This window comes from Talpa occidentalis, unplaced genomic scaffold, assembly GCF_014898055.3.
Source record: "Talpa occidentalis isolate TD23 unplaced genomic scaffold, MPIMG_talOcc4v2.1 talOcc4.9, whole genome shotgun sequence".
Classification (NCBI taxonomy): domain Eukaryota; kingdom Metazoa; phylum Chordata; class Mammalia; order Eulipotyphla; family Talpidae; genus Talpa; species Talpa occidentalis.
Genome location: NW_023605305.1, coordinates 49811682 through 49839401, shown reverse-complemented (window position 1 = coordinate 49839401; position 27720 = coordinate 49811682). Strand labels below are relative to the sequence as shown.

Here is a 27720-nt window from a genome sequence, read left to right as displayed (position 1 = left end):
TGGTAGTCTACTGCTCAGTGTAGTGTTGAATTCATTCTTTGGTTGAGTGAAATGTCAGCCTTGCTTTGGTTACAGCTGTCAATCCTTTCCCTCTCTCCAGCTAAAAGCAACACTGAGAAGAGTTGCCAAAGACCATATTATTTGCACCTTATGCACATACTCTCCTCACTGTTCTGAGGAACACCAATATAAACTCCACCCAGGGCAGCAAAATTTGAAACACTACTGAGCTGCAAAATTATCCTACCATCTGCCATCACCAAGTATTGCTGAGTACTCAGGAGGTAGATGCAAAGTTCCACAGAGATGCCTATTTAGTCCAGTCCATTTCTCTCAGTGGATTAGACTATCCTTCTACAAGTGGGAATTCTAGTCACTGCTGGTCTCTGTCATGTTGGCTGTATGGTATATACAATTCATTACTATATAAGTGCTATTTATTTTTTTCTTTAGCTCTACTGGAGGACTTTATACCATCCAGGAAGACATGCTGGACATTAATCATTGCATCATGATTGCAACTTTCATCTCTAACTGTTACCAAGCAATGGGTTCTCTACCCAATATGTATATAACAAATTATGACATCAGGGATTTTGAGAAGAGAAAAAAGTTTTATTGTAATTGATTGGCAAGGAGGTAGGTGATAAACAAATTTATCTCCCTGATTAAGGGAGTAAAGTTATATAGATTTTTGAGGGCCAGGGTTGAGAACAAAGAAGTTAAATTTTATTGACTGAAAGTGGATTAGAGGTAAAGAAAAGTGGACTTGGTTCAAGTTTATTGGCTATAGTGACAGGGCAGTTCATACATGAAAAATGAAGAGGCTTTTTTAAGATAACCGGGATTTTGAATTTCTATTGGTGTACCCCTCAACTCTAGGTGGCCTTTCTCATCTGAATTTGCAGATTCCTGGCTCTCAGCAGCCTTGGAGTTCAGCTCTAACATAGCCATTAATCCTCCAGCCTCTATTGTGTCTGCAAAAGCAAGTCTCAGAGAAAAGATTAGGTAAGTTTTTCTCACTCAATCTCTTTTTTTTTTTTTTTTTTTAATTTATACAAGCACTGGGTACAGTCAGAAGCACAGGAGGGTGAGAGGATTCACCAGAGCCAGAGCAGGGAACAGAACAGGCAGACTGATGAAACATACTGCTGAGGGGAGCAGCGGGCATGGCAGGAGAGGTCTGCACGCCATGTGGCCAGTGGCCGGGGATCCAATCGGTGCTGCAGAGGCTGCAGGCAGCTTGGCAGCCCAACGCTCAACAGCTGCACCACCAGGGGAGGTGGAAGTCTCTCTTTTTTGTTCTCTTAGGTTGCTCCTAAGTCAAATCAAGACTTGGTTACATAAATAGTAAAGATACATGTGGACTGGCTTCCCCCCCCCCCACACACACATAGACTGTGTAGGCAGATCCTGTAACAAGTTCTATAAAATCAGTATTGGACAAAGGTCTGACTTTTTTCAATACTCAACCCCCTGACACTTTTTCCCCAATGCAAGAATTCCCACAATTTTGTCTAGAGATTTGTCAATGTACAAAGGCCTAGTCCTGAATTCAAGACAGAATTTCCAAAGGGACTTGACACCCTCACTCTGCCTGTAGTCAGCAGGGAAATTTGGCCTTGTCAGTGTGATCACAGGCTGAGGACAGAAAAGGAAGAAGAGAGGAACAGGCTTACAATAGAATTTCAAGAGTCAGCAGTAACTATTCATAAAACACCTACTATCTGCTGAGACTTCCCATGGGACACAAAAGATATATAAAGCAAGATTCCTCTCTTGGAGACCTTACAACTGGTGAGGTAAGATCAACTTACGATTAATTCAATAATTATTTCTTGAGCATCTTAATATACCAGGCCATAATAAAAAAACATAAGCAATGAATATGCCACATAAAAGTATTAATTTATACAGTACTAAATTATGGGGTATCGGCCTTAAATGTTATGAGTTATGAAAAAGTTAAGTTTCTTCTAGGACTAGATCAAGAGGGTTTCATTCAAGAAATGAGATTTTTACAAAAAGGCTGGAACAAAATTAAAGAAAGGAGAAACATTATAAGTGGGTGAAACTAGAATTCTGTTCAATTCAGTAACTATTTATTGATCATCTGTTATGTGCTCTGCATTGAAAGAGGCACTGAGGAGTATTGAAGAGTTAGTGAAACAATCTCTGTCTTCAATAAATAATGAGGTGGTGAGTAAGGAGAGAAGAAAAATACACAAATCACAATAATACAAGGCAGAAAATGATATCTTAAGAAGGGTACAAGGAAAGTATTATGAGAGTTCTAGGGACTCAAGGGTCACATTCAGTTCCAATTATTAAGGAAGGGTTCAAAGAGTCACAATTTTGGAAGATAGACAGGTAAAATTTAAACCTGTAGAGATGAATGAAATTACAGAATTAGGAATAAATAACACATTTTTGGATAGGGCGAAAGATAAGTTAATGGGAGTAAGGTGTAATAGGATAGGAGGATGAGAAAATAAAGTGAATTGATAGTATGGGATCATATCACAGAAAGTCTAAAAAGCCAAGTAGAGAACTTATTTTATCCATCATGGATCACAGGGAGCAACAGAAAGATTTTGAACTAAAGGATGAATGGCTCAGTAGAAGCCGTGCTCAAGGGCGAGACATCTAGCAACAGCATGCAAGTTGTAGTATAGAGTCAAGGAGAACAATAAGGAGTGTACTGCAGTCATACTAGGGGTGAAGTGATATGCACCATCCTCCAAGTAATAGTGAAGGTAATGAAGAGAACTCGACTCATCACAGAGCAGTTGTATGGCCGAGAGGTTAGGACTGAGGGCTCTGGTATCACTTATTAGCAGAGCAACCCTAGGCAGGTCATCTCATTTCCCAGAGTGTAGGTTTCCATATTTGTGAATGAAGATAATAGTACCTATTCCATAATGTTGTTATGAAGATAAATGAATTATTATCTGCAAAAGTGTTTAGAACAGTGTCTGCCACTTACTAAGTCCCAAATAAAGTCCATTGTTAGTTCACAATTACATGAAAAGGAAAAATAGAATTTGATGCAAGGTAAGACTTGGGGTGTAAAAGAGAACTCAAAGATGGCTTCAAATCAAGGGACTATACAGACTTTCTAGAAGTTGTGACTCTCGTTCACTTTTGGTCTTTTACCTAGGTTTACAGAAAGGCTGGTACTATCAAAACAGTTGGGAACATCAGTAGCTGAAAGAAATTCCTTTGTTGTAAGAAAAAGAACAGAAGTCTGATTTTGATCTTTGGAAGTGACATCCAAAGGAAAGTCTTGCATTTAATGGAGTTAAGAAACTGATGCCTTAGGTCAGGTCTTAAAATAAACACTTGGAAGACAAAGTTCTTATTTTTAATAAAAAGTGATAAACTCTGGGCCTCCCCTGGTGGAGCAGTGGTTGAGCACTGGGCTGCGAAGCTGCCACAGCCTCTGCAGGGCCGCTTCGATCCCCAGCCACCGGCGAGGGTCCCACATGGCGCGCAGACCAATCCTGCCATGCCCGCTGCTCCCCTCAGCAGTGTATTTCATCGGTCTGTCTGTTCTCTTCCCCGCTCTGGCTCTGGTGAATTCTCTCACCCTCCCGTGCTTCTGACTGTACCCAGTGCTTGTATAAATAAATAAATAAATCTTTAAAAAAAAAGTGATAAACTCCATATAGGAGAACATCAGAATAATGCTATTATAATGACAATAACAGTAATATCTCATGTTTTTAAGCATTAAAGTCTAAGCACTGCACTAACTGATTTATAGGTATTTTGTTTACTTTGATACAAACTCTACTATTATTACTCTCATTTCACACATGTAAAAAACAAAGTAGGAGAGATTAAGGAACATTCCTGTAGTCACAGAGTTGATAAATGGTCCTACTGGGACCCTGGGATCCGCACCCTGCCTAGTTTTATTGCAGCACAACAGATCCCACCAGCCATACCCTGCACACCAACATACATTTCTACTTGGGGGAACTGTGTAAAATGTTTCCTGCTGGAGACAATCTGTATATAATTCAGTGTCAAGTTCTCTGTCACATTGTCAGCTTTTCTTTTTCCCATTGCTTGTCTGACTCTGCTTTGTTGCAACAAAGAGGTGTCTAATTCCTCTTTCTCTGGAAACTGACCTCTCTAATCTATAGGAGTGGTTCTCCAGCAGCCCTATCTCTCACGTGTCTGTTCCCTGGCGATCAGTGATGGTCTAATTTGGACACTAGACCAAAACTGGACCAGATTATCTATGCCAGGAATTTAGAATTAGAATAGATAGGGAGTTAATCAGGAGGAGACAGGAACTGCAAACTGTAAAGCTTGAAAACCAGAGAAGCGGATAAATTTGGCTTTCAGAAAGCAATTGAAGTAAATATGCAAAGAGAATTAGAGATGGACGTCCTAAGGGACTGCAGTTTCATGGTCTAGGCCCTCCTTTTCGCCCAGATTTGAGTTTCATGAGATACCACCTTGCCTCCTCATACTTAATTCCTCTTTCTGGCTTTTTGTTAGTTCACCTTAATTGTGGACAAAGAGGTCCACTAATACACTCTTTTGTCTTGACTTATGTTTCAACAATTAGTTTCAACATTTATTATAACCTTGCCATGAATAGGGAATGGAGATTCAATGTTATATTCTTGAGAATGAGCTGCTACCACGTATCTCATAGATAAATAAATATATTCTCAAGGCTATAATTTCAATCCTGTTTAGGAAGAGGCGTGGCAAGACATGCAGAAGGTGCCATGGGGCACAGAGGAGGCTATGAATGGATAGGTTGCTCTGACTCCTGAGTGACACTGTACTTGAGCTCTACTTTCTACCTGCACCTGGGTTCTTGGAATATTTCTCTGATGCTGCTACTCTTGCTGCTTCCAGATATCGCTTCCCAAATATAACTAAAACATTTCAATGAATTTTAGGAGGGGCAAGTTTCCACCCCTCTGTGCCAAATACAATAATTCACTAGCACAGAGGTGATTGTATTGCTATAAAAAATACAACCTGTATTTTTTAAATCAACCTGTATTTTTTTAAATATCCCATTGGATAACTCTGATGCAAAGTCAGATTTGAAAACCATGAGGCTACTTGGTTTTATTCTGAATTTCATTCTTTGATTTTGGTCATGCACAATCCTTAATTTTCCCTGTATCTAATTCTACCTGAAAAACCCAATAGAGTAAGAGAAAAGTAGGTTATGAAGTTTCTATATCCTTTGGGAATGCCACAATTAGGGGTAAGAGATAAACAAGTTATAGGAAGAGAAATAGAAAATGGCTTCAAGAAAACTAAAGAAGTTTGAAAAAAGAGAGGAGTATAAATTCTGCATAAAAAATGTTTATTAAGCGGATGTTTGTTTGTACCAGGTCTGCTTAAACACAGATCTGTCATTTTTCACAATTTCACAGAGAACACAATGTGAATTATATCCCCGGAACTGTGCAATATGTAATGCTCTCAACAATTCTGTAATGTATGTCGCTATTATTCCATTGTACAGATGAGGAAATTGAGGTAGCAAGGGTGAACTAATTTTTCCTAACCTATTCAGCTAACAAGAGGTAAAAGTGGGATTGGAAGACTGACTGAACCAAAACCCGATGTTGTGGTACTTGGCAATAAATTGCTCATTGGTGATCTTAGAGTAATTCCATAAATGAGTGGGGAGAGGATGCAGATTGTAAGGAGTCAGCAAATTATTGTTTAAATTTATATATATTTTACATCATTGTTCATTTTTAAACAATGTTCACTTGCCCCCCACCCCAGATGTAGTCCCCATAGAATTTCCTTCAACAATGCACCCATGTACCATCACCACAGTCCCCTGTGCCCCTCCCTCCCTCCTTCTAATCCCTCTCCCACCTCCTCCCATGCAGGTTACCTCTGGTTTAAAATTGTGTATTTGTTTTTGTTTTGTATTATTATTATTTTTCCCCCCGATGTCTTTTTTGCTTCCCCTATATTCCTCCTATAAGTGAAACCATCCGATATTTTTATTTTTCCTTCTGGCTTATTTCACTGGGCTTAATTCCTTCTAGCTGCATCCATGTTGCTGTGAGAGGCATGAGTTTATCTCTTTTGGTTGCTGAATAGTATTCCATTGTGTATATATACCACATCTTCTTGATCCAGTCATCTATTTTTGGGTATTTGAGTTGTTTCTAGGTTTTACCATTTACAAATAGTGCTACAATAAACATAGGGGTACAGGTATTTTTTTGGATCATTATTTCTGTGTCCTTTGGGTAGCTCCCTAGGAGAGGAATTGCTGGGTCATATGGTAGCTCCATTTTTAGTAGACTGAGGAACCTCCAGACAGCTTTCCATAGTGGTTGGACCAGTTTGCACTTCTACCAGCAATGTAGGAGAGTTCCTTTTCACCACATCCTCGCCAACATTAGTTGTCACTAGTTTTTTTTTTTGATATATGCCATTCTTATTGGTGTAAGGTGGTATCTAATTGTGGTTTTGATTTGCATTTCCCTGATTATAAGGGATGTGAACATTTTTTCATATGCCTGTTGGACATTTGCATTTCCCCTTTGGAGAAGTGTATTTTAAGTTCTTCTGCCCACTTTTTGACTGGAAGGGGTTAGCAAATTATATTGATCCTATAGCTATTCATTTTTCACATTAAAGATAGCCAAAACTGGATTAACAGTATCTAGGCTGACTTCCCATTTTGGTGTGATTTGTACCTCACCAAGTGAAAAAGCAGATTGCAGTGTAAATGAAATGCTATTGTCAAATCTGTCCGAAAAGCTGACACTTTCTGATTGTAAATTCTGGCTGCCTATAATTCATTTGAAAATACACTGAAACTATAGTCAAATGATAAGATTTAGCTGATTCCATATAGTAATGACAGCTGGAATGTGATGACTTCAGCCTGCCCACGTGTTGGCAGAATTTGTATTGTCATGCAAATTTTTTATTTCCTGAAATCAATACAGGCCATCCCTTTTTCAGAGGCCCTCACATGCTCTAATTGCATCTCTGGTACAAATAGACTGAGAGACCAGCAAAATGAAAAGAACCACAATGCTTCCTATCATATGGCTTAGCTACTGAATACAATTCATATTTCTCACTTAAAGAAAAAAATTAAAATTAGGTAACCATTTTAAAAGCTTCCTAAATCCATGAGACTCTCTCACTACCAAAATTATGACAGTGGAATCACTAAAAAGCATTACAGACAGTTACACATTTGTTCTTGTAGCTAATAGTTTATACTGCATTCATAAAATGCAATTTTCCTTACTAGAAATAATTCACGAAGATTAAGGAAAATGGTCCAGGTAATTAATTCAATTCATGAGTGTGGATTTCATATGACTCTGCTGAATACAAATGGCAAGATAAGCAGTCAGTCATGCTTAGAAAGACTCTTTTCTTTAAAAGCAATCTGTTTTTTTCAAAGAAAATGACAATATAATTACCAGTGGTCTGTTATAAAAAGCAAAAATCCTGAGACATCTAATTTTATGCCTTCAGGTGTATTTTCCTTTCAGAGAATCCAACGTGATTTAGAGAGCAGCAAAGGAACTAAGGTGGTGCAATTAAGTATTCCAGGACTTACAGGAGAACTATTATGAGCAAGCAAGTCAGACAACTTTTCAGCAAGTATGGAAAATAGTGGAGTGCCAAATTAAGTCTTGCTTTAATATTCTAGAACAGGCGGAGGAGAATCACAAACAAGTATATGTTTTTCAAACATGTTTATAGTATTGTGTTGATAAATAAGGATTTCATCCAAGGAAAAATTCGCTTTCCTCCCAATCTCAACAAAGTATAAGGAAACACGTCCATTGTTGCTTCTCAAAGGATGAAGTGCCTGCTTCTCAGCCCTGCACACATGACCTTTCATGGTCTAGCCCATCTCACCAGCCTGGTGGGCTACATACTATCCTTAAATGCAAATTTAATCTTCTAGCAATTCTGTACTTCTATGGTTCCCCTTCAAAATCAGGTGTTTTGCATAAAACCCTCTGAATAATGTGACTTTTCCCTCTTTCTTCCCTTGGCAATGAAGGAAAAGCTTACAGTTCCCCTTATAAATTCCCCATTAGGACCAAGGCACTTTACTGTGGGTGAAGTGGAGCCCTCCTTGACTGGGGACCAATGTTATAGAACTTTCACTCCCAAAACAGCTAATTCTAGCCGTATTTGAGAATACATACTTCTATTATTAGCAATGTTGACTGAGTATATCACAAGGAATGTGTTACATGCAATGACAGACAGAATAACAGCTTCCTAAAGATGCCCACATCCTAATTCCCCCATACTTGTGAATGAATGTGATAATTTACATGGCAAAAAGGAAGCTGCAGATGTGATTAAATTGAGAATCATGAGACAGATTATCCTGGATTATCTAAATGAACCTAATGTAATCACAAGAGTCCTAAAATGGGGAAAAGGGAGATAGCAGAATCAAAGCAGAAGATGTGGTAATGCAAGAAAGATCAGAATAATGCCAGATGAGAAAATCCTGACTGGCTATTGTGGCCTTTGAAGATGAAGGGGGTTATGGACCACTGTGACATCCTCTAGAAGCTGGAAAAAGAAAATGATTTCTCCTCTAGAGTCTTTAGAAAAGAATGCAGCCATGCCAGCACTTTGATTTTAGCCTTACTACAAGAGGTCAGAATTTTGGAGTTCTGACCTCCAAAATTGAAAGATAATAAATTTTCATGATTTTAAGCCAACATATTTTTAATAATTCATTACAGCAGCAAGAAGAAGCTAATACACATGACTATGTCTCCTACTAAAGGAATAGCTCCTTTAGAACAGAAATTAGATTTGATTATTGCTCTGTTGCATTACTTACTTTAGGCTCTCAATAAATATCACAGAGTAAATTTTAAAAGAATGCCAATGTAATTTTGAACTCTCATACTTTTAGTTTACATTATGAAGACACAAAGAGGAGATCAATCTTGGCAATTACCAAATAATCTTTTTGGATAGATTTCAACTTGGATTAAAGGCAAACTGATACACTCCTAGAATTGCACTTCTGTAAAAAATTACTCTCCTTATCATGAAAACTAATTCAGCATCTAATTGGTAATGTTGAGATCAGTAAGCGTTAACAAAGTACGGGTAATAATCTACCATACTGGTGAATAAAAATTGGATATCAAATAACCTGGTATCAAATATCATCTTTACCACCTACAAGCTGTATGACCTTGAGAAAATTACTTTTTTCTCTCTGAACTTCCATTTTTCCATCTACAAAATGAGAGTAGCAAAAATATCTTTAAAAAATTAAAAACTAAATTTAAAGGAAGAAACGACTTTTGCCTTCAGGGTATCCATCTAGCTGGTAATTAATGAAGTCTATGTAACTGAAATAGTAAAGTATATGCAAATTACCCTCACAACGGAAGTAGATCAGTAAGAGATCAGTGCCACCCCACTTTAGTTGAATTGGTCATAAGTGACACCAATAATTATAGAAAGGCTTTGATGACTAAAATGGGAGTGACATTCATGGAATGAAAATTTTGAGTATGTTTAAAAAAAAACAATCTCTCACATGGGAGAGCTGTACAAAAGCACCTACTCAGCAATATCAAAGAGCTATGCTTGGGGAGACCTGGGAGCAATTAGGGAGTGGGGCATAATCAGGAGCAGGAGGAAAACTTACAAAGAGGCCTCCCTGGTGGCGCAGGCAGTTGAGCGCAGAGCTGTGAGGCTGACTATGGCCCTTGCCGCTCGAGTTCAATGCCGCTCGAGTTCAATGCCCTGCTGGCCAGGAGCAACCCACATGGTGCAGCACATTTCTCCTGTCTTGCCCGCTGCTCCCCTCAGCAGTGTGTTTCGGTACATCTGCCTGTTCTGCTCCCTCCCCACTCTCTCTAGTGAATCGTCCATCCCCACCCCCGCGACTCTGGCCTATACCCCACCTCTTAAAAAAAAAAAACTTACAGGGGCCTCCCCGGTGGCGCAGGGGTTGAGCGCTGGGTTGCGAAGCTGCCCGCAGCCTCTGCAGCGCCGGTTCGATCCCCGGCTGCTCCCCGGCCACCGGAGGAGGGTCCCGCATGGCGCGCAGACCTCCCTTGCCGCCCGCTGCTCCCCTCAGCAGTGTACTTCATCAGTCTGCCTGTTCTGCTCTCCGCTCTGTCTCTGGTGAATTCTCTCACCCTCCCACGCTTCTGACTGTACCCAGTGCTTGTATAAATAAACAAATAAACAAACAAACAAATAAATAAATAAATCTTTTAAAAAAACTTACAAAGACTCTCAAATCTACTGAGAAAATAACATAATTTCAATATGTTATATTTCCGCATAAGGCAAGGAAATAGGAAAGTTAAGGCAGAGAACCCATAACAAGATTGCTGTCTTATTTCAGACATAGGATGTAGATGCCTGACCGACATTGTAGCAGTGAGAGAGGATGAGGCAATTCCAGTAGCATTATAGAAGAATACATTTGGTGGGGGTGAAGGAAAGGACATGGTACATACTACATCACCTAACGACAGCAATGCCTCATGCAGAAAATGATTTGCAATCCAGAAACTCATCTTGGGCAGAAACATGACCCCACATTGGACAAGGCAAGATTAATAGAAATGGAAATGAGATTCTTTCAACACTGATTCAAACCGAATAATATCATAATATCATGACCTTATGATCGTTGTTTCCATCCAGACTGAGTCACTTCCTAAACATATGGGATGATAAATCACCCTATGTTACATCAAGGATGTCAAATATCCTGTTTTAAGAAAGGTTTTTCTAATTAAACGGTTAGTTTTTAAAGAGCTTGTGTTATCATTGAGGATAATTCTTCCGGAATGAATAAAAATCACTAATATTCAATTAGAATAGCAACCTTAGAAGTAATACCTAAAGAAAGCAAGCCCCACTTTCACTGAGCAGACAAAAGAAAACATACATAAAGCACTCAGGCTGCTTCTTAATGGACTGACTTTATAGGCAGTGCTAAAAGATGCACGTTTAGGGGGCATTGGAAATGCACTTCTGAAAAAATTATTTTCCTTGACTACTGTGACAAAGCAGTGAATTTGTGCTATAGAGCAGCCATGAGTTATTGGATAATCACACATCTTCTCAGAATAAATAAAATTCTGAATCAATATTGATTTTAAAAGAGTCTGGAAGCAAACAAGAACATGAATTGAGTTTGAAGGTTATCAGCTTGGGTTTTCTAATATGTCTTTCTAGCCATATTTGTATTTTATTGCTCAATAGGAGACACTCAGAAACAGGGCTCATGACAAATTCTAATTTTACTACACCAAAACTACTTATTTTTTTCTAGTTTCATAGGTTATGCATTTATTTATTATCCCAGGACCTATTTCCCCACCTTCTAAAAAATATAAGAACAATTTCACAACCAGAGATAGGAAATGAAGAGTGTATTTAGTCACCCTAAAAAAATAAGTGACTTCATCTTGCCTTTCTATCTGCAAAGTTCAGGCAATAACACAGTATGTGAACAAAGGTTGGGAAAAATGATAGTTTTCATCATTATATAAATACAAAAATTAACTTCTGAAAGGAAGAAGAAATTGTCTTTAAAGCTATACTTGTGGGCCTCCCCGGTGGCGCAGTGGTTGAGCACTGGGTTGTGAAGCTGCCCGCAGCCTCTGCAGACCCCACATGGCGCGCAGACCTCTCCTGCCTCCCGCTGCTCCCCTCAGCAGTGTACTTTGTCAGTCTGCCTGTTCTGCTCTCCGCTCTGGCTCTGGTGGGTTCTCTCACCCTCCCCCACTTCTGACTGTATCCAGTGCTTATATAAATAAATAAATCTTTTTTAAAAAAAAGCTATACTCGTTAAAAGGCTTTCCATTGAATTTAAGAAAATACTACTCAAGAAAAAGAGAAAGAATTTGTCAATTTATCACAAGTGCATAAAGCATTTTGGTAGTTAGTGATAATATCTCTGCTACTTCCTCATATCATCCACAGGTTATTGATGAGAACAAAATTACACTGCTTATCAACTTTGACTTTTGCCACAACTCAAGAAGGTAGAGGAAAATCACTGGGAAAACATTCCTATTCCTAGGCCAAAGCATCATGATCCAACAAATAAAAACTACACGTTGAGTCCACTATTATAATTTGTATTATGGGGTGCTTCTACTTCTAGGATAATAGTGGGAAAATTGTGATAAGATATAGGCTGTCACCAATGGGTCAGATTAGTCACCAAGAATGTCAGGGAAAGAGCAGACAGCAGGGATTCACACAGTGTCTGAAGACAACCCTGTTAACAGACATGACTTCTGTCCACCAGGACCTTTCTGGATTTCATTTTGACAGCAACCACTCAGACCCACTGCCAGAAGGAGATCTTACTAGTGTGAATTTAGAGAAAGAAAAGAAGCACCTTTGTACCTTCTTTTCTTGACTTTAGCTTCTCATGTCTTTCCATCCTCTAAAATAACCAAAAGTGTTTTCACATATCTCATCTCCCCCAGCCCTTGAACTTAAAGTTTCAAGCAAATTGTGGTAGGAATTATTGACAGAGAGCCCTTAAAAATACAAAAGTGTCCAAACCAAAAACTTCCCTTTTACATTCATTTCAATTTATAAACAGTTATACTGAAAAGAATTGATTTTATTTCACTGAGCACTGACACCCTGAGGACACCCTACCAGGGAAACAAGGTGAATAAGAAACAGCTCCTCTTGTGAAGGCAGCTGCAATGTAGCAGTGGAAATGTACAAATACTGAAGCACAAGGAGGAACACAAAACACTCAGAGAGGAGTCTAATGAAGACCTTGGGAAATGAGAGAAGGACAGTTCACATTCAGTTGAAGGAACCAGTAAAACCTGCAAATTAAGAAGATGGCATGTTAGCTAGACTTTGAAAGATGGGTAAGAGACTGGGTTGAATGGGGTGAAGAAAGAAAAGCTTAGGGTTGGGCCTCCCTGGTGGCACAAGGGGTTAAGACACAACCTATGAAGCTGGCCACAGCCACACCAGCATGAGTACGATCCCTGGCCAGGGAGGTGACCCACATGGCACAGCAGACCTCTCCTGTCTCGCCCGCTGCTCCCCTCAGCAGTGTATTTCAGTCCATCTGCCTGTTCTGTTCCCTGCTCTGTCTCTGGTGAATCCTCTCACCCCTCCCCCACCTCTGGCCTGTGCCCCAGTTCTTGTATGTATAAATAAATAAATCTTAAAAAAAAGAAAAGAAAGGAAAAGAAAGGAAAAGCTTGGGGGTGGAGAGATACAGTGCAGACACATGTAACTAATACAAGGAGGAAAATGGGTGAATATACTCAGAGCTAGCTTAAGACTTACTCAGATGAGCTAGTTTTACTTTCTTACTAATTTGAATTTAATGTTGCTCTCTATTCTCATTAGAAAAACCAAGTACAATTCAACAATAGGGCACACGTTGCTTCCCGAAAACCTGTCCCAGAACTTCAGAAAATTTGGACAATAACTTGCCTTCAAAAAAACAAAAATACCCACACAATGCTATATACCATTGTCTCTGAAATCCTTGTACTCTGAGCTACTTTATTTCACACTAAAATTGACTTATAAATACTTAATAAACATTAAAAGAGAAGAATAGAACAGAAAACAGATAAAGAGTTTAAGCAGTCAGTTTCTCTAGCAGATTCTTTAGGAAAAAAAAAATACTTGAAATGATGTGAGTCAAGCTGCAGATTATGTGAAACACAGGGAATAATGTTAGGAATCATAAAAGTTTTACAAGCATGCATGCCATCTATGGTATATTTAAATTATCATTAGTGATTGTTGTCTTAATACTGTAATAGTCTCTATATTTAAGTCTCAGCTACTATGTTCATTATATGGAAAGCCAAGTTTTTGAATTGCAGTTTTCTATCACATTCCCTATGGTTAAGGAGTACAAGGGTTTGCAAACTTTGCATAAGTGCATTTAGTTAAGTTTATAAAAGTTTAACAAACAATTAAGGATTGTTTTGTCGACCTTTGTTCAGGCTGGCATCATATCATAAGCTAGGTATTGGTGTAAAATGTCAAATTATCAATAAATTTTGCTCTGCCCAGAATAATTTGATGAGTAGCCAGTCAAGGGGAAAAAAAGGTCCCCTGTTAAGTATATTTAACAAGACCATCTGCCCAAATAGGACAAAGTTTTTATCACAGTCACTGATGTAATTATTTTCACTGCAGACTCTAATGGGCTCTGACTTAAGTGGTATCAATTCAATATTTCTGGAAAATATGTTTATAAAGTATACGTTAAGTGAGCACCTTGATATTATCACAGTAATATTGATTTGGACTTCTTCTTTTTCACACATACAGGTATACACACACACACACACACACATCCTACACCAATTTAGAAATTGGTATTCTGAATGCTGAAAATCAAACATCCATGCTCTGACAGTGTACTTAGAAATGTCTGTTGTCAAAGCAACCTCCACTTCCTAAGACACATGTAACTATGAGAATGTGCTACATGTTTACTCTCTTTCCACAATCTATTGGAAACAGGGAGGTTTCTATATGACCATGAAGCATACTCACTAAATAAATACACATTAAAATGTGTCAAGGAATTGAATTTAACAACATTAAACTTCATTCCAATTGCAATAAATAGCAGGCACACATCTCTTATTCTTATGGTTTTCTGAAAAGTGTAAGAAAGCAAAAGAGATTCATTCCTTCCTTCTTATTAATCACATACTTGGATATGAAACAATCTGCTAAGAATTAGCAGCCTGATAACCTGCCAGATATACAACTTGCTTTGTGATTAGAGATAATGAAGATGAAGTCACAGGCAGGAAATACACTTCCCAATCACTTTTTAGTCACTTGGGTTGTTTTAGCATTTTTCTGCTTGGGTTGTTTCTGCATTTCCCTACTGCTGAGGTAGCCAAAATCGGGTGGTAACTCCAGCCTTAATCCTTAGCTAAGTATTATATCAGAAATATTTCTTTAAGTTATTTTTTTGTATCTCTGCTCTTAAGGATTATAACTTTTAGGAATTCCTGAGACAAGGAGAAGCATGAATTTGTATGGAATAATTACTTGTTCTTTTCAGTGTAGTGATTAAAATTGAGATGATAACAGTGATTCATAAAATCTGCCATGACAGAACTTTCTACTTTGAGGGTATATTATTATTTCATTTTGAAAAACAATTTAAATCAGTCTTCAAATGGAGGTTGATTTATAATTTCATAATAATAATTTTGGCATACAGTTAAATTATTTAAAATAAGAATCAGAATTTATTCACTCACATTTCCAATTAAATGTTGTAGTTGTTTCATTAACATGAAAAAAAAATAGCTTTCTTTTTCAATAACTGAGCAAATTAGCTAAATTTTAAAAGAAAGGAAAATGAAACTTCAACAGAAGAAAAAAAATATAAAGGTGAAATGAGTTGACCAGTTACTGGGTTTCTGGTTGAAGTTTTCCTGATTGCTTGGCCACATAACAACTTTCAGCTCATTCTCAAGCTCCAATTGCTCATCCCATGTAAGCAATCCATTTCCTCAGGCCGCCCTGAGCTGCTAAGATACTATTTATCTGTCTTTAAAATAAAATTGAGTAGCATAACTTTGTTCCACTGAGAGTAGTTTCTGACTGGATGAAGAGCTTTCCTCAATGAAAATATAATAGAAAAACTATATTCCTTAAACTTCTACCCTATGACTTTAAGTTGGGCCTGGTAACCTGGCAAAGAATATCAAGTTCCTAAAATTAACGTTATAGATTATCCTTTAGTGCAGGAGGAAAGAAAGAATTTCCAGGTTTTTTGTTTACACAGGATATAACATATTCATACCTATCCACTTTTGAAACAAGTATTTTAGAAATAAGCTGTCACAATTTAATTTGTTGATTGGAATGTCTTTTCTTAAAACAACTGCACTCTTTTATAATTCCTTTCATCTTTCCTACTGGAATTGAACTATCAATAACTTGGATTTAGGTAGCTAATTGATTAGAATATTCCCAGGAATGGTTTTTCTTTTGCAAAGATGGCCAGGAGTATGTGTGCCTGTAAACATGTGTAATGTCTAAAGGTGACCTCTCCCATGTGCTGCAGGAGGCCTTGTTGCCCCAGCCAGATAAGACACTGGCAAGCAGCGAAGGTAAAGGGCCTCACACCGTGGGGCCGAAGTTAAAAGGCCTCACACTGTGGGGCCGAAGATTCCTTGTGCCTCACACCTTGGGGCTGAAGATCTAACATTCCTTCACTTTTTGTTCTTGGTCATAAAAGGAGAAAAATTTCCCAAAAAGTACATTAGGCACTATATTATATGCATCAGTATACTGCAAATAAATGGCACGGAAAATTATCTGTTAGAAATTAATTATTAAACAATTTGGCCCACTTGACAATGGGAGACAATTTATTGAACATGCCTGACAAGCATTACAATACAATAATTATAGTAGGTCCTTCTTTTGCCTTCCCTTGAAGTTTCTTGGGAAAGTTTTTAAATGTAGCTATTTGAGTTAGGAGTTTCTAAATAGAAAAAGTTCTGATAGCTAAGCAGCACCTGGTCTCCGGCTGAAGGCCATGTGAATAGAATAGTCTCTTGATGCTTAGGTTTTAGCTGATAGGGATGCACTGGTGGCTATCCACTGTCTTAGGTAATTGTCTAGCTAAAATAATAAGTTTTAGTGTTAGGTCTGGTTTTTTATCTATTAACCTTGAAGGCTACCGTCTAGCTGGGACCTGTAGGAGCCAGTAGTCTATGGGAACATAATACACTAATTGTTTCTGCTTTACACATGATAATGTACTTTTTTGATTACTAATAATGAATAAATAAAGACCTGCTGAGTCTCTCGGCAGAAGATACTTGCACCTCATCCAAGTGTTAGTGTCTCCTCACTACCTCATCCCCTTCCCTTCAGCCCTTAAGTTTCAGCCCCTTACAGGTCGCCGAGGCCATCTCATCCTTTCAGGAACCCCTGACACGACATTTTGCCGGAGGCTGGTCCCCGGCACCCATGTAATTTATATAGAATAAGTATGCCTGGTCTGTTGCCCTTGTACTAAAGTGTTCTGCTCCTTGGATGAAATTACTACTATATAAGAGCCAATCAAACTATGTGAAATACAAATATGTAGTTGCAGAAGTGGAGAAGAAAAAAAAATGATGAGCACTCTAGGCTAATATGCAAACATATGTCATGAATCTCTGATTAGTAACACAAGGTAGGGATCCAGACCCACTTTGCATAATAAGGAATTTTTGTTATCTAATGAAAAAAGCTAAGAGACACTCTTAAGATTTTTAAACCTTTAGGAGAAACTTATTTTATGAAAGTGTAGACACAACCAAAAACCTTAAATTTGAAAGTGTAAGGACACAAAAGCATGGTGTTGAAAGAGCACAAATTGTAAAATCTGGGTCAACCCTGGCCCAGCGCAGCAAGTGACCTGGGCAAGTCCTTTAACTCTGACATTCAGCCTCCTCAGCTTAAAAACAAAGGGATTGAGAAGATCCCCAAAGTTCCTTCATGTTCTAAATTTATGGTTTATGTGTCCTGCATAATTGCTTACTGAAATTGCTCATTTCTGGCAAAGACTGAGAGACAGATAGTACAGGTTACAGTCTACCCAGAATTTTCTGATCCAAAGAGAAAATGGAGAACCACCAGGATGGACCTCATTGGTCTCGTGCTACTGAGAAAGTAATGAAATTCCTGGAGTGGAAACTAGAGCAACCCTAGCAGAGATTTTTATGTACAGGCTGTATTGAGAAAATTCACCTAAAATTTCAGAGGTGTATCTTGGTTTCCAGCAAAGACCAAACAGGAAGATTTGATATGAGATCAGAGTGGGAATGAGGTAAGCTAGTCAAAGGAATCAGGGCAGTCACAGCCAGACAAAAGCAGGTATTGGACAGAAACTGATATTTCCCCATTCAAGTAATGAAACTGGGTATTAAGTAAGTATCAATGGAAGGTAATTTTCCTCACAGTGTCAGATCTTTACTGTGCTTGTTTGCCCAAATTGTTTAACCACTCTTAGAGTGTTTCCTCACCTACAATCTGGGGGAAATAGAACCAACTTCAAAGAGCAGTTTGGGGACATAAGTGAATTAGCACATGTAAAGGAATTAGAATAGTGTCCAACTCATGGTAAGTGCAATATAAATTAACTCTTTTATTGTGGTTGTTGCTGCATCAACATACCCAATACCCATTAGTTTTCTATAATGCATAACATTCAGCGTGCCTAATAATCAAAAACAATTAAAAAAGGAAAAAAAAATTGGGAAATAAAATGAGTTTGGTTCCAGAATGGTCAACTTTATCTGTTTGATAATAGTGAGTGGGCAAAGTCCAAAACATTTCAAGAACTAATAATGAAAGACATACATATTTTAGTTATTTAAACCAAACAATTCTGGAAAGCAGACCTAAGTAGTACCATTTTAAAATGGGGTCAGAGATACAATCGTAGAAAAACCACTTGCTCTGTCGTTTGTTCTAGATGAGCAGAAGGAAACCATCTACTTTTAATCAGTTCAACCTTCTAAAGGATTTTGTTCACATAGATGTGGAAAAGTTGATGGGCACATTGGGTGTCAAGAGGCAGTCAAGTTACCAGGAAAGAGGAAGTCAGCGAGGATTGCCAGGGAAAAGAAAGCTCTAAGGGGAGGGAACTTTTTCCCCAGGGAGTAGAATCAGAAATCAACTGCATATAATATATTTTGCCTGAAGAAGAAACGTGTCCTTTCCCTTTAAATTTACATTTGCTCTCCCAAGATGTCTCTAAGCTTTCTGGAATTTTTATCTGAAATCAAATTTGTTTTTAGCAACAATTTTCGATTGTTACAGCTCTAACTACTGACTGAATGAAAAATAATGAGCAATTAAAATTATAGCAGAATATTTTAACCCTGCAAATTTGACACTAATGATACTCAACATAAAACACATTTTAACCCAAGTAAAATTACATCATTTCAAAATGATGTCAAAATAAAGTAACAATGCTAAAGATATATCTAGTAAAGTGTGTTTTTCTTTTTAATAAAAAAAAACAGGCTGAACACTCACATATTGTTAGCAAAACTGAAAATGACAAAAATTGACCTTATAGGAAATTAAATGTTTAGTGAAATAATAAAAAATAGAATTGACACTAGTAGTAGTGGGCCTTCCTGGTGGCGCAGGGGTTATGCCTCAGTGCTATCAAATTATCCCAGCCACTGTGGCCTGAGTTCCGTCCCAGCCAGGGAGCTAACACACATGGTGCAACAGACCTCTCCTGTCTTGCCCACTGCTCTCCTCACCACTGTGTTTCAGTAGATCTGCCTGTTCTGCTCTCCACTCTTTCTCTGGTGAATCCTCGCACACGCACACACAATGCCCCTCTCGAATCTTTGGCCTACACCCCAGTTCTTACATGCATAAATAAAATAAGAATAAAACTTAACGGGCCTCCCCTGGTGGTGCAGGGGGTTGAGCACCAAGCTGTGAAGCTGTCCACAGCCTCTGTAGTGCTGGTTCAATCCCGGCAGTCCAGCGAGGGTCCCACATGATGTAGCAGACCTCTCCTGTCTTGCCCGCTGCTCCCCTCAGCAGTGTATTTCATCAGTCTGTCTGTTCTGCTCCCTGCTCTGGCTCTGGTGAATTCTCTCAGCCTCCCACGCATCTGGCCTGTACCCCGGTTCTTGTATAAATGAATAAATAAATCTTTAAATAAATAAATAAAACTTAAAAAAAAAAGAATTGATGCTAGTGAAATATTCTCATGATAATATTCACTGTCCAAAAATTGGTAGAAGAATCATATCTTCTCATAAAATTTGACATGGGAAAACTGGATTGGGTAGAAATAATGTTCAATAAAAATATTAAATGAAACAGCTATAGTTGATGAAGCCTAAAGGAGACAAAATATAATCAATGAATCAAATATTTATTTTAAAATAGACACTGAAAATATTGTAGTCTTATTAAAATAAGCTTAGTAGAATAAAAAAGGATACAATTATAAATACCTTAACACTGTTGTACATAAAAATAAGAAATCAAATTAATGAGTAGAATTTACTCTCCACCAAAAGAATACTGCACTGACCAAATTCACTAATGTTGGTAAAAATTTGTTTTAAATCATGGTACCCAGTAACAGTCAAAATATTCCTCAACATGTCAGAATCAAGACTTGTGGTCAAATGAGTAAAATCAAAATAGCCAATGTCCAAAATGGCAATTACCCACTAAAAAAATAAAGCAATTACAGTTGTGATTAGTACATTTATGTACTTATTAAAGTAAAACTGACATTAGAAATTGAACTATAATTGGGGGAAGTAGTATTAAATCAATATTTTTTTCTTTTCAATTTTTATTGATTTGCCACTGTTTAAATGGCTATGTAATTTGGGGAGTACAACTTCACCCTTGGCATGTATCCATGTCTCCCTCCTGCCACAACTGTCCTGTGCCACAAACCTGTCACCTCCCTCTTCTATGACCTCCTCTCTCCCCAGCCTCTCTAGGAACCAGTATATTTTTCAGAGTCTAAGAACTACTCTTGTTGTTTTGCCAGTTTGTTTTCTTTATTTCTATTTTCATAAAAGAGTATAACCATCTGGTAACTGTCTTTCACTTTCTGACTTACTCACCATGATCACATCAAGCTATGTCCATTTTGTCCCAAAAGTCACTATTTCATAGCTGAATAGTATTCCATTGAGTATATATTCCACATTTTTTATCCAGTCATTTGTCAACAGTCATTTAGGTTGGTTCCATGACTTGGCTATATATTTTTTAAAGATTTATTTATTTATTAATACAAGCACTGGGTACAGTCAGAAGCGCAGGAGGGTGAGAGAATTCACCAGAGCCAGAGCGGGGAACAGAACAGGTAGAAGGACTGAAGTACACTGCTGAGGGGAGCAGCGGGCGCGGCAGGAAAGGTCTGCGCACCATGTGGGACCCTCGCCGGCAGCCGGGGATCGAACCGGCACTGCAGAGGCTGCGGGCAGCTTCACAACCCAGCGCTCAACGGCTACACCACCGGGGAGGTCTGACTTGGCTATTTTTTAAAGATTTATTTATTTACGCGTACAAAAACTGGGGTACAGGCCAGAGGTGCAGGGGGTGAGAGGATTCACCAGAGACAGAGTGGGGAACAGAACAGGCAGACTGACTGAAACACTACTGAGGGGAGCAGCGGGTGAGACAGGAAAGGTCTACTATGCCATGTGAGTTGTTCCCTGGCCGACTGGGGATCGAACTGGTGCTGCAGAGCCAGCAGAGAGCTTCACAGTGCTTTGCTTAACCCCTTGCACCACCAGGGAGGCCCCATGACTTGGCTATTTTGAATATTGCCACTATCAGCATCGGAGTGTGTAAATATTATTGTATTAGTGTTTTCATATTCTTTGGTATATGGTATTGCTGGATCATCAAATGGTATTTCCATTCTTCTTCTTCTTTTTTTTTTTTAATGAGAACGCTCCAAGTCATTTTCCATAGAGAATGCACTAAATCTCAAAATTACATTTCACCAACAGTGGATTAGTGTTCCTTTTTCCCCATATCCTCAACATTTGTTGCTTCCAGTTTGGTTTTACCACTGGCTTGTTTATTTGTTTGCTTCATTTTCACCAGGGTAAGTTGATATTTCATTGTGGTTTTGATTTGCATTGTCCTTAAAATTCTTTTTTCATGTGCATGCAGGGCTTAATAATGTCTTCTTTGAAGAATTATTTATATAGGTCTTTGGCCAATTTTTTTATTGGGTTGTTTGTTTTTTCCTTATTGAGTTGTATTAATTCCTTATATATTTTGAAAGTTAATCCCTTGTTGGATATGTGGCATGCAAGTTTATTTTCCCAGTCCAGAGGTCACCTTTTTTTTTGTTTTGTTTTTGTGGCTTGAAAGAAGAAATATAGTAGAGAGTGAGAGGATAAAGCTCTTATTAGAAATAGAAAGGAAAAAAAAGAAATAGAAAGATAAGGATAAGTTTGGGTTTGTTGGGCTATAGAGTCAAACAAACAAGTTTGGAGCAAGATATAGCAATCATAGCTAGAGACATAAACTTGGAGTTAATGGTTCACTTATGGTCTTTAAAACTATTGAACCAGATGAAATTACCTAGCAGAGTACAAAAAGAAAATCCATCACCTTGGAGGTTCTCCAAAATTCAGACTCTCCATGTTAGAGGTTGGATAGAAAAGACATCAGAGAGACAGGAGGAAAACCAGGAGAGTGCAGTACCATGGAGGCAGGAAAAGAAAATATTTCAAAAGGAGTGGCTAGATGTGTTAAATGCTGCTGAAGGAGAAAGCAGTGGGGAAAATAATTCTCCCCATGGACCAAGATAGAAGTTTTTGGAAACTTGGATAAAAAGCTGGATCAAGAAGCAGTGTAAATACGGTTCCAGTTGGTGTGGGTTAATAAGAAGAAAGGAAGGAAGAAAATGGGACCAGGTGCCTATGAACAACTCTTCTGAGTTTTCTTCTTTGAGAGAAAGCAAAGATGTGGGGTGACAGTTAGAAGATGGTAGGGGAGGTCGATGAAGGCTTAAAGACTTTTTTCAGGTGACTGTGATTAGGAATGTTTATATATAGAAGGGAATAGTGCAGGAGAGGGGATAATATATTGCAAGGTTCTTGAGGAGGTCCCAGCCTCAGAGAGGCTGAGGATTATCCTTCCTTGTAAGGGCAGAGGAGGTAGAGTATTTTAGAACAAGTCACCAGCTTCTTTGCGTATCAACTTTGAAACAGTAGCCTGCTGAGGAATATTTTCTATGGACTAACCTCAACATACTCCAAATCTTTTAAGTTCACCTCATTGTCAAACAGTTAACAAACAACTTTAACAAGCAACTCTTAAGAAGTGTAAGTATTGGGCCTCCCTAGGGGCCTAGTCTGAGCACTATCAGATACCCAGCCAGGGAGCACCCACATATGGTGTAGACTTTTCCACCTTTCCTGACTTGCCCACTGTTTTGTTTCTCCCAGCAGTGTATTTCAGTTAATCTGCCTGTTCTGCTCCCCACTCTGTCTCTGGTGAATCCTCTCTCCCCCTCCCATGCCTCTGGTCTTCACCCCAGTTCTTTTACTCACAAACAAATAAAGTCTTAAAAAAAAATGTAAGTATTGAGTGGCTACCGAAGAGAAAAGACAAAAAATAAAATAATACCACTTACCAAATGCACCTGCAACATCCATTCACCCCTAACTACAGGGTATAAAAATCTTAGGATCTGGGAGTATTTCTTTGTTGTCAGATGCACCTTCAGGGAATATAAAACTAACAATTCCTCTTACACCATGATTCAGCAGTGATTCCCCCATATATACCTTATCTGGAAGAATGGAAGTTGCAGAGGGTCTCAAGACAATATTCTATGTTGGATTTTTCTCCTTTTTTTGTTCTCTGTCCATCTGAGCAGGAGCAATGCTCAGGGGCCCCACACTCCTTAGGCTATTATATCAGGAGCAGAGTACTTACTCTTTATTGTGGCTCATTTGTCTCAAAAAATCTTGTCACTAAGGTGACAATGTTGTTATAAACCCAATTATTTATCTTAATTAAGAAGGTTTATGAATGGATATATAGCTCTCACCAAATGGAGTGGTTAAAACATGATTTTAAGTCATCATGATACATTTTGAGTCAGAATAACATACTGGCTTTTGAGAGCACAATAAAGGCTTCACTTTTACTTTTTTAAGGGGGGGGGTAATGGGTGAATGCATTTTTAGTCCTAGAGCTAGAAAACCATAAATGGAGATTTATAAAATAACCTCTGCAAGACATTTTATTACTTAGCATCTAGCTTCTAGGTTCATATATGATCAAATAACAAAATTTGTGTGAAGGAAGTTTGAAAACTATGAAATGCTATATAAGTAGAACAACAAAAAATAGAATCTATCCAGGTAAAATTAAAGTACAAAAGAGACAATGAAGGGGCTTTGAGATGAGAACACAGGCAGCAAATCACATATACAATCTTATATAACCTTATGTAACCTTTTCATTTGCACATAAATTACATAAGGATCTTATAAAAAAGCAGATTTTGATTTAGTGATTCTGGGACAGGGTATGAGATTCTGCGTTTCCAACAAGCTCCCATGTGGTACCCTGGCTAGTCCACAGAACAGTTTGAGAAGCAAAACTCAGCCATCAGGGGGCTAAAATCGCAGTGAGGAAGGTGTCACAAAGAGATCTGGGTACAATACCCAGAACATCATGAAACAGCTGAGAAGTTTCGGAAATCTTTACTAGAAAGAGATTTGAATAACTACATGTATAAGTCAAGATGGAAGGATAGAATGAAAACATGATATATGAGGTGGACTGGGGAGGAAAATGAAAAAAAAATCAAGTTTTGGGCAAAAAAAGATGTACGCAGGGTCAGCAGATCGAGAGACCTGCTGTGAAGAGCATTGCATAAGCCCTGGTCTGCATCCTTTAGACACCTATCAGCAGGAATCACCCTCTGAACTCCTGGAACCTTCCTGGCCCCTGAATCAGTCCACAAATATCCCACCAAACAGGCATTTCCTTTTTGAGAAAATCTTTTATCTCCTAAATTCTTGCCTTTCTCACACCCAAATTGCCTACCAGAAACAATGAGTTTAAGGTGTGCATGTTACTTTGAATGGAAAATTAACATATACCCATGAAAATGAATCCTATATTTCTGCCACATGTTTGTCTCAAATTTAATTCCTCCTTTTTTTTTTTTTTTTTTTGCAAAGACAATCCACCTACTAAATATTTTACAAAATAAACCTTGCCTGTGGGAGGTTCAAAGAAGCAGCTTGCTGGGACCCCAAACCCACCAATCTCTTCTCCCAGGCTCCTCACTTTGATAAACACATTTGTCTAATGACCATTGAGACTTTCATTCCAATCAACAGGGGTAAAGAACCATCAGCAGCTCTGTGATGTTCTCCACTGTGGATTCTTTTATAATTCTAAAGTAAGGGAAGCCTTTCAGGAAGGAGAAATTAGCCACTTGAAAGAAAGACCCAAAAAGTCTTCATCAGCAATTAGTCATTACCCACCAAATATTTAGGTGTTCCTAGATTTTGAAAAAATCATGTATTTCTTAATTGAATATCGCAAAAGATTCAGACTAACTTAGTACTTAACGTTTAGACTATGACTTACCATAGTAAGGGCTGTCTTGTAAGTAAGCGTGTGTTCTTTTAACTAGGAGAAAGCACAAAGGACAAATTTTTAATTTTATGGATGGTACCTCTGAAGCTCTAAACCTATCTCTCCCTGTCCTAAACAATCTGAGCCCATAGACTTTAACACAGAGAATAACATAAGGTCAGTTAGGCTAGCTGAACAAACTCTTAATAACCAACATCATTGATAATGAGTATTTAATCTTAAGAAGTTAGGGGAAAAATGCACGAAGGAGCTGGAGGTAATTGATTCGGGGTGGGAGAATAAAAATGTCAACTCTTCCCTTTTCATCCATTCTCTATGCAATCTAGATGATGTTGTCTTAAAAAACTTAGTGCCAAAAAAAAAAAAGGAAAAAGAAAAATTTAGCACCCAGAATTGAGGTACTTTATTTTCACTTTATGTGGCTTCTTACACCTTAGAAGACACATTAGTCATGAAAAATCTAATGCACATTAAAAACTTTTAATTACATGCAGAGTAAACAGTGTAGATTAGGGAAATGTAATTTGAATTCAGCAGTCACATTTTAACCACATTATGTGTGGCCTTTTGCTTTAAAAAAGCTCCCATATGATAGCTATTAACACAACCTAATTGATTTGGAAGTTAGAATCTATGATTTTTTTTGTTGGGGGGGTAGGTAGGTAAGGTGGCAAACTCCATAATGAACAATGACAGTGCCCTAAAGTTTTTAGGTACAAATAATCCCAAACATGTTAGATGAAAATACAAATGCTTCCTGTGACTGCCCCATTCTCTACTGCTTTACCAGATTTGCTGACTCAGTAATGTGAGCTTTTGAAATAAATTCCCACTGGACCTAATAGGCAGAAACTAGAATTGCTTGGTTTAAGCATTGATGCTTCTCATTGGTCTCACAAACAACAGTAAATCATTAAGAGTTAGAACTGAAATAGATTCAGGGAAGGTGAACATTTTATAAGCTGTTTTTGTTTGGGAAATATAATAATAACGATAATTAAAATAGCAACCAATTTTTGAATAGTTTACTATGTACTAGGGGCCATGCTTCCTTTACAGTATTTAATATAATACTCACAAGGACCCTTGCTGTAATCACAATAATCAGTTCTTTTCCAAGATAATGAAAAGCTGAGGTTCCCATCAGCAATGTGAACCATAGGCTCTAATCTTTGCTTAGAGTCACACTGCTCATGAGGAGGGATCTGGAAATCAAACTTAGTTCTAGTGGACCCAGCATTCACTCATAACCAATACAACTGCTAGCCTGACCACTATCAAATTGATCACAAAATAAAAGATTATCCATCTTTTTTTTCAGGACATTTTCCTCCACACCCTACCCTCTTTAAAGACAGCAATGTTGGACCACATTCCTTAAGATGACAAGCAGATTTTTAATTAGGGACATAAAGACTTACAGACTTACCATTTGTAAAGTCAAGTAAAGCCCCCCTAAATTTTATAAGAATGGCGGTCTTTCACTAGTTTCATTAGACTCTTAGCTTGTATGTCCAGGCTTAGTGACTGAAAGAATAAAATGTCAGGATTTGATAGTTTCATTCCTATTCCTGGGTCCTATTAGCTTTGCTATTAATATCCTAGATTTTCTAAAAAAAACATAGAAATTGAGGTTTGTAGTCATTTTAAATTATCACAAGATATGTTTTTTTGTAAAAGGTCACAATGTACCATTCTACTCAAATGGTGGCTCATACAATAACAGTGGTCAGCGCCTCACTTAAGTCTCCTAACTCTGCTTCCCAACTCCCCCAGCTATACAGAAGTCACTACTCACTCACAGAGACTATGTTCCAGGACCAGTAGATGTGTGAAAGTGCAGATAGTACCAAACACCATATATTCTGATTTTTTCCCATACATACCCACCTATAATAAAGTTTCATTTATAAATTAGGTAGTAAAGATTAACAGCAATAACTCATAATAGAAAATAATTATAATATAATTAAAGCTATTTGAATGTTGTCTCTCTTAAAATATCTTTTTTTTTTAGATTTATTTATTTTTATATAAGAACCGGGGTACAGGACAGATGTGTGGGAGGGTGAGAGGATTCATCAGAGACAGAGCGGGAAAGAGAACAGGCAGACTGATGAAATACACTGCTGAGGGGAGCAGCAGGCTAGACAGGAGAGGTCGGCGACACCATGTGGGACTCTTGCTGGCTGGCAGTGATTGAACCTGCTCTGCCAAAGCTGCGGACAGCTTCACAGCGCTGCGCTCAACCGCCTGCGCCAACAGGGGAGGCCCTCTCTTAAAATATCTTATTGTACTATATTCACCCTTCTTTTTTTTTTTTATAATAAATTTTATTTTTATATTCCCCCATACAATTGCAAACGCCCCATTCTGACCCCAATCCTTCCCCTCCCGCCCCCCACCCCCCAAAAAGTGTCTCTGGTTCATAGTTTTTTGTTGATTTTGATTTTCACTTTCTTATATTCATTTTCCTGGTCCCTTATTTAAGTTTTCTAGATTCCTGCTATGAGTGAGACCATCCGGTATTTTTTTCTTTTTGGCTTATTTCGC

At 38.1% G+C, this 27720-nt stretch overlaps 1 protein-coding gene across 8 annotated transcripts in view; it reads right to left on the bottom strand.

Annotated features, from left to right (window-relative positions):
* SLC44A5 (solute carrier family 44 member 5) overlaps positions 1 to 27720 on the bottom strand; it is a 318856-nt gene that overhangs the window by 125025 nt on the left and 166111 nt on the right. For all 8 annotated transcript variants that reach the window (XM_054690895.1, XM_037499626.2, XM_054690901.1 and 5 more), the window contains one exon: positions 25159 to 25200. In XM_054690895.1, coding sequence (XP_054546870.1) covers positions 25159 to 25200 — 42 coding nt within the window. The remainder of the gene's footprint in view (positions 1 to 25158; positions 25201 to 27720) is intronic.